We start from the raw sequence: 8579 nt of genomic DNA, 5'->3' as shown, positions 1-8579 counted from the left end.
GGACCCATATGAATCCAATAATAATTTTAAAAAATAAAAAAGAAGAAAGAAGAACCAAGAGATGAAATATAAAATTTTCCTTTAGAATTCTCCCATTCCTTCCTATTTTTATTTGGATGCAACAAATTGTGTCAAAATAATCTAAAGATCAATATAATTTCATGTCATTAACCCTATTGTATCCACTAGAACACCATACCTTAAATGGTAGTCTTGATTAAAAAAATGAGAAATACTTCACAAACTCCCAAATGCTTACTTTCACACATGACAATGAAAATCGCCATTGAATTTAGCATTTCTCAAAAATTATACCTTTGTATTCTTGATAAAAAAAGAAAAAGAAAAACTATACTAGTTAAAAATATGACTCATATTTCCTTTTTAATATTACTTTATCAAACATGTCTTATGTAAAATCAAGTTTTAAGCGTCTACCCCAAGTTCGAATCTCCACATATGATGGTAAAAAAACCATTGGACGTATAAAATGTCTACTTACAAACGACACAAACTCTAACAGTTGAAGCCACCCCACATTCAGTGATCTTCGCAAGAATATATGATTTCCAGGAAGATGGACAAACAACGTCTATCTGCTCCAACCTTCTGGCATGCTTGAAGATATACTTTAGCAGCTCCGATGAATTTTTGCCATAAAGAAGCCCTTTCATAAGCTCCATCTTTACCCTCTTCAAACGACGAATACTCGTCAACCTTTTGGATACCCAATATGTTGTGTTAAATCCAGATGCCTTCTCGGGCAATGGTCTCGCCTAAAAAAACAAAGATCATAAAACGACTGTTAGAATTTTTCCAGTTACTGTTTCTGAGACCAGACTGTCACTTGTTTTTTTTTTTTTTTTTGACTGGGGGGAGGGGGTGACTGTAACTGGCCGGTCAAATTGGGCAGCCTGTCATGAGAAGCCACTACAAAATATGAGCAATCTATGATAGCATAACATTTCAAATAAATGCAATTAAGGGTTTGGAAATTATCAACAAAATAATAGATTCTAGGATTGGCAGAGTCTATATGCTTTGTTCTCATATACCCAAGGGGCCAAGAATCTCAGTTCACATAGACACCACAATTTCAGTTGGAGGTGAGAGATACACCCCACCTCAATGAGAATTGCCAAATGTGCACCTCTTTCTACTCTGAGAATAGAGAAAATTTACCATAAGTCACTACTAACTCCTCTGCTATGCCCCTTTTTAATTCCTTTGGAGGAAGAAAAATAAATCTAATTCACAGCCACAGCCACAGCCACAGCCATTCAATTCATAAGAATCCCTCTTCTACCAAGGTTCAGCACTTCTAAATCACAACCAATGGTGTTAATAACAACCAATAAAACTAAAATCCTCAGCAAATTAAGGAACACTATTCAAAGCTTCAGTACAAATTTATGATTGTTCAAATCCCCAACCAATGTCATTCAGGTCCCAAAACACTAGTTCTGACTGCAATGTACTCACTGAAAACCATTTTCTGTAATAGATCTAGTACAACACAAAGTCTTTTAGAGGAATTATTGAAACCATGAATTTGGAGTAGGTCCTTGTTTGGGAAATACCCCATTATTGGGTACCCAAATGGCTCTATTTGTGATTGGAGATCTATAGATCTTCCATTTTTCAGAATGGAATTTTAATGAATAAGATACACAAGAACTACAAATTACTTTTTTTTATGGTCAGTAAATGAGCACACACCCAAGTACACAAGAAATATACAAGAGAAATACGGGAAGAATACAAACTACTTTAACATGCATCATTGCGTGGGTTCGTGTGCACATAAGACATCATATGGGGTACCTTTTCTCTAAAATAAGCTTCACATTTAGGGTCGTTCCAACATGTTATGTGCAAGTCCTGTAAATTAGAAAATCCGTGCAGAAGTAAGGCTATTGCTGGGACTAGATCATCATCCATACCATCTGAAGAGCTAAAGTTTATACGCAAACTATGTAAACACTCCCAAAGAATTGGCAGCATGCCTGCCTTTAGTAATGCCTACAACATCACGAATGTCAATTATTAGAATGATATTTGAACAGACATCCTTGCCATGAAACAAGGAAGAATAATGAAGACAACAGATTCGTGAATAAAACTATCAAATTAATAACCAAGTACAAATTAGCTTCCAAAAGATTCTATATGTCCTTGGAGAAATTGAATGCTAGAAATACATTATTTGATACATAAATTCGAAAATATTATTGCTCAAATCATTTCAATAAAAAGTGATTTTTTTCCTCTAGTTTTTTCATTATTTTTTGGGTAAATGAAAACATACATAAGGTAAGTCCTTGCAAAAAAACTATTTCACAAAAGAAAGTCATCATCATCCCATTTTCCTAATGCTTGGTTAAAAGAATATTACGGATTGTAAAAATTTTATTAGCTGTTAGGACTGAAAACATTTCCACACTGAGGGTGTGGGAAGACAATGTTTTTCCACACCCTCAGATCCATATCATAACCATAAAAGCCAAATTAAGTTTAATAAAGCCATTGGGCTCCATAGTTTCTACCCAACCAGTAAACAATTATATTGAGCTTTCCTAATTTCTTTAATATTTTTTATTACTCTATAGTTAAATGCTATTATACCGTTTACATATCCTTATAATCTTTTCAGGAACATAGTTTACATGTAAATATCTAGCAGACTCGATCTACAATTTTATTTAACTATAACCATAAACTCAATAAGACATGATAGTTACTTTCACATTTTTGTAATTTTATAGAAGCTCAAACATAAGAGTAATGCCATATACCACATTTTTATCCCACAATGATGATGTGGCCATTCTAACCAACTCTTGGATCAATTCTTTTTTCTTTTTTCTTTTTAAACGCAATGGTTGGTTGAAGCTGCTACATCATCATTGTAAGATAATTGTGAGATAAAAATATAATATATAGCATTACTCCAATGATAAACAAACAAATACAAAATCCAAGTTTTAACAACCACCCAATGGCGATGAAAGTGCCTTCAAAAGGACCTTTATGTGACATAAACAGGCTAAAATTTACCTAATTGTCCAACTGGTTTTGATTCCAAAATAACAAAAGTTCCCTGAAATGAATTTCCATCATATAATGCTCCATATGTACTTTTAAATATCTGTTTCTAACACAAAGATGAATTCACCATCACCAACATAGCAATCTCTATCTGTAATTAGTATAGACCACTTCCCTAAGGCTCATCCATAACAGGCTTTCTACAAAAAACTCAGCCATGACATCCTTGTAACAAATTATTTGTTATGGCTTTGTCCTACTCATATAAATAAGATGGCTGCCAACATACTCTCTCACAAGCAAACAAATTTTGGAAAAACCTATATTTCCTCAAGCATTTCACTGCAAGATAAGTTCTCAGCATTGAAATTCTTACCAAAGTGGGTGAAGATCAGAGTTTGAAATCATGGGTTTCCTTACCTTAAGACACTGCACATGTATCACTAGATCTTCAATCCGTTTCACACTCTTGAAACACTCCACCAAGTACGAGGAGCTAGAAAGCTCTTCAAGACTTAATGCAAAAGAACGTAAACACTCTAAGTTCCCCAAAACATAGTGATCTGGCCCAAATCCATCCCATGTCAAATATTTGAGGTGGGGAGCAGCAATTTTCAGTGATCTGTCGCCAGAGGGAGTAAATTTCCAGCCTACTATCAACTCATCAAGTAGCTCCACCGAGACATCAATATGGAAGAGGTCATTATAGTCATAGCTCCTAATTTCCAGATATTTTAGAGATGAGGACCTGATGTTGATGTTACTTATCCCTGTAACATTATCAAGGCATAATTTATTAAGGGACTCGCAAAAAGACAAGACATGTTCCACAAAAAGCTTGTCAAGAACTCGAACACGTTTTAGAGTTAACGATTGAAGCTTCGTGAATCCATTTGAGGGTGGTAGTTGCAAAACCCGTCCATGCAAATCCACAGTTAGAAACCTCAAGGATTCACAACGAAAAACATCAAGTGGCATTTGAAGAATTCCTGCACTGCGTATATTGAGTTCGAGATCAAGCACTTCCACATTAGACCTAACTGCATAATGCAACCATGTGAGAACACGATATCCTTCCAGATACCACTTGTCAGATATCCAACGAACACAAAACTGCGGCATCTTTATTTCACTGCGTCGAAAGATGAACCTATCAAGAAAATCCATAAAGCAATCGTGTTTACGACGGTTGTGTTCATATTTCATGCCATCAAAAGTCAAGGATGGAATAGATATGCATAATGCTCGCCACCGCTTTGACACTACGCTCAATCGTGCAATATCCTCCATCATGAGAAATGAAAGGATGTGAAGAGCAATACGGTCTAGAAGAATGCTGATTCTGTCACTACTCTCTACAAGATTTCCTTTAGATTGAGACACAGAAGAACATGCCACTGGTTTAGGCTGCTTTTCCATGATAATAAAATATTCCTGTTTCACTAAGAGAAATAAAGGACACATAACTACTTGTAAGGTTCAAGAAAATGTAAAACAAAAGAAGCTATCTCTTTTGTAGTTTAATGTTATTATATCATCAACAATTCAATAGCATTAATTTTAATGGCAATAATAATAGAAATGTTGATGATATCAATGAGTTTCAAACTCACAACTTAACCCTCCGTCTTGTTCTTATTGGGCAAAAGGTGGCATTTGATCTAGAGCTCATTGATATCATCAACATTACTACTATTATTACCGTTAAAATTAATGCATTTCTTTACAAATAACAGGAGGTGAAATTAGATATGCTGCCAACAAAAATTCTAGATTAATCATAAAATATACCATCTCGATAAAGCATTCCAAATTGATCATGTTCATGTACTAATCAATAGGTGGGGAACAAACAAAAAAAGCAACAAGATAAAATATGGTGAAGAGATGCACCAAATTGTTGGTGTTTTGGTAGTAGGAGACTTCTATTGGTTATATGTTTATAGATATGCTTGAGCACCTTGGCATGCAAACAATCAAAGAAAACTAAGAAAGATAGCTGGATTTAAGTTTGTTACGGTCTCCAGAGAGAGTAGAAACAGTTCATACTAGACGTGGTAATATGAGAAAATGTAGAATAATATACAAGACTATCTACATAAAGCGTGAAAAGGTCAAAAATCATTATTTACTAAAATTCTAGAGAAAAAAATATGGGAAAGAATATTAAATTTTCAGTCATCAATTGAAATTATCGTTAATTTCTTGTATGTCTAAAATGATCTTTATTATTCTTGTATGTATGCAAGCAAAGGAAACTAAGAAATGCAAAATACGGGTGTGTCTGCAGACTTGTACTATGTCACAATTTTCGATATCCAGTATTCATGTAATTGTTGAACAAATGGATGAGGAAATAAATTTGGTTCATGCGGAACCAAGGGGTATATGAAATCTCGGAAAAGACAAATATCTAAAGGCAGAAAAGCGTACATACCTAAAGAATTAACAAATATTAACCCAGAATAAGACATGTTCATGGATATCACTATACAAAAATTAAATGAAAAGCGACCAATATATATAACTAAACAAAAATTACTCCATAAAATTCAGCCCTAGAAAAAATCCGGACTATATATATATATATATAGCAACCCTAGTATATATTGCAAATTTAGATAATGGTTCTAACCAGAAAGCCTAAATGGACAACTCTTTTCGAACTTATAAGCATCTCTAGGCAGGAAGCCAATACTATCACTCATAATGTTTTCGTTCTTGGCTTTTTCTTTCTGAGATTTGCGGGGGCGGATTTCTCTGACGCTATCAAAATCAAGATTTAGAACAGAGAGAAAAAAGAACAAAAGTATTAGCTTAGGATCCGAACCTGGAGGACGGAGGGAACTGCGAGAATATCAGATCAGAAGGCGAAGAGAGAGGGGTGCGAGCCAGCGAGTTGGCGTCGGTGACGAGTGCGCCGAGAGGAAGGCTAGGCAACGGTTGTGGGCTTCGGTCTCACGCCGCGGGAGAGTGGAAGACGAAACTGAGAGTGAGAGGGAAATAAGAGATTTGAAAGACTCAAAAATGATTCAGCGGCACTGAGCGGGGTTTTTTTTTTTGTTTTTCTTGAATTTTTAGGGTTTTTATTTTTTAATAAATTAAATTTTTTTTATAGAGGCATGTGGGTTGTTAATAAGTTATGATGCAAGTGTTGCTGAAGGCCGTTAGCATGAATAATGGGCTTGGGCTTACACATGGGCTGAGTTGTTAGATTTGTTAAAATAATTGGGCTTGTGTGTATAATATAAAGGAAAAAATGTAAAATTAGTTATTATGGTTTACTTGATTTACAATTTACTCCCTAATTAAATTTCATTCATTGACTTAACGAATTCTGTTAGTGTGCCACATCACATCTAATAAAATTATGACACATGTCATATTTATTTATGACTTTTAAAAAGCTCACTTGAATTTTTCAAGTCATATTATTATGCAAACTAATACTCCCACCTCAGCTTTTTTCCAAGCTAAACACATCAAGTAAAATATTTAAAAAAAAACCTAACTCTACCAAAGTATTGATATGTCGTCATCTTCTTTTTCTTCTTCACGGGTGTCATGCTTCTTTAGCTTCTTCACCCAAGTTTGTGCCTCCACTAGCAGGCATGGAAGGCAAATCATGACGCCGCCCCTTACTGCAAAACTTCTTTGCCGACAACCCTGATCAAGATGTAAAAATTTAATTTCCAAAATTACTAATTCTGTCAAAAAAGAAAAGAAAAACAAATTGAATAAATCAAAACAGCAATTTGAAGTTTCTATTGGTTTTCCGACGTGAACTATAAATCAAAACAGCAATCGAAAAACCAACAGAAACTTCAAATTGCTGTTTTGATTTATTCAATTCGTTTTTCTTTTCTTTTTTGATAGAATCAGTGAATTCTTTTCAATGGAGTTTGGGTTAGAAAAATTCTTATTTTGAGATTTAATTGTTGTAAATAAAAATTGCTCTAGCTTGGTTTTGTAGGAGGAGTTTTGATTATACTCGAAATGGTCTAAACCTGTCACTTTTTTCATTTCAATTCCTTAAACATTCAATCCATTTACATCACCATTCTCCAATTCATACAATTATATCAATTTCCATCCATTTGTTCTTACAAATCAATCTTCTTCTTTTTTTTTTTTTGAATTACTTACAAATCAATCTTATATCACTGGCAAGGGCCATAATCAATCTTATGGCACGACCAAACACACATTCTTATACAATACAATATTTCGTACAACAAGATCATTAGCTCTGTATCTTACTTTGATACGCAATCCATGATTTGCTCAATTCATTACTCATATTTAATTGGATATTATGAGCTCTTTCAATTAACAATGTAGCAAATCAGATTATATTCGACATCCAAATCTTTGCTGGATATTGAAAAGTACATAGGTATAAATATGAAAATATTCAGCAAATGGCTTCTTGGAATTTAGTATTACACTTCTGGGCAGTATCGAGGTTCCCCTGGATATGAGTATCTTCTGCATTTTTTGTCTGACCCATTTCTTATGTCTAGCTGTTCCAAGATGCCGGGACAGGAACCCTCTTTTTTTCTTTTTTCTTTTTTAATTTAATCGCAACCCACGCTTTGAGTTCTATTAATACTTTACAATTGGGTAATGTCATTTTATATATTTTTTTGAATATGCCAATTATAAAAATCATTAATATGACGTTCAATTATTATATTTATAATTTTAATTAAAATATAAAATGTTGATATATCATTTCGAATGCCGGGATGGCGATGGACCACCTGCAAAACAAGGAAAAATTACGGGGTCATGCCAGATGGTGAGAAACAGTTAAAAAAACCCTAATAACTAAGTCAGTTGGATATTTGAGAGAGAGAATGCAACAAAAAGAGAAAAATGTGAGTAAAATTTCATTTTTTACTGTCCTTCCCGTCAACATCTATGTTCGGTAAGTGAAATTAAGTGAATGGTAATTTAACTGTCACAAAAGAAGAGAGATTATAGTAAAACTTAATCTATAGGATCGTAAAGTCGATAAGGAAGGCGACTACCTATGATATCATAATTGAGTTTCTTTTCCTAGGGCGTCCCATGCTGCTTTTTTTGACGGATTAATTCCAAATTGGCAATGTAATGAAGAACAAATTAATCGTGTTACCTTAAACGGTCAAGATAGTTTCGAGGAATGTGTGGGGTGTCAAGGATCCAATTCGCATATATACAATGAGTTTATGAGTAATTTTAGAAGTCTCTCTTATATCACTTTTATGTCCCTAAAAAAATGAGGTGCTTTTAAAATCATAATTTGATCAAAATTCAATAATAATTAATTACAAACTAAATGATGATTTTAAGAGCTACATTATTCTTAGAGAGACATAAGAGAAACTTGTAGCATTTATAGCTTCAACTTGTAGCATTTATAGCTCCATAAAATACAAATAAAAGTTCTTATAAGTTCAATAAAAAATAGGACAAGTTTTACTTTAAACTGAATTAAAGAAATTCTTCTAAACTTGAACGCAAGAATTTGCATTTGAAAATCAAAT

At 33.7% G+C, this 8579-nt stretch overlaps 1 protein-coding gene across 3 annotated transcripts; it reads right to left on the bottom strand.

The window, feature by feature from the left end:
• Nucleotides 1–311: 311 nt before the first annotated feature.
• Nucleotides 312–6052, bottom strand: LOC132161840 (F-box/LRR-repeat protein At4g14103-like). 3 transcript variants are annotated; one of them, XM_059572040.1, is made up of 4 exons: nt 5879–6052; nt 3469–4490; nt 1825–2022; nt 312–776 (listed from the first exon to the last, which is right to left on the bottom strand). In XM_059572040.1, the coding sequence occupies exons 2-4, from the start codon at nt 4465–4467 to the stop codon at nt 495–497; spliced, it is 1479 nt and encodes a 492-aa protein (XP_059428023.1). In that variant the 5' UTR covers nt 4468–4490; nt 5879–6052; the 3' UTR covers nt 312–494. The 3 variants fall into 3 exon arrangements, with proteins under 3 accessions (XP_059428023.1, XP_059428024.1, XP_059428022.1); XM_059572041.1 differs by having other exon boundaries at nt 3469–4482; XM_059572039.1 differs by lacking the exon at nt 5879–6052 and adding an exon at nt 5684–5863.
• Nucleotides 6053–8579: the final 2527 nt, after the last annotated feature.

The sequence above is a fragment of the Corylus avellana genome, chromosome ca9, assembly GCF_901000735.1.
Source record: "Corylus avellana chromosome ca9, CavTom2PMs-1.0".
In the NCBI taxonomy this organism is placed as follows: Eukaryota; Viridiplantae; Streptophyta; class Magnoliopsida; order Fagales; family Betulaceae; genus Corylus; species Corylus avellana.
Note: the sequence above shows the minus strand (reverse complement) of the source record. Positions and strands in the feature narration are given on the sequence as shown.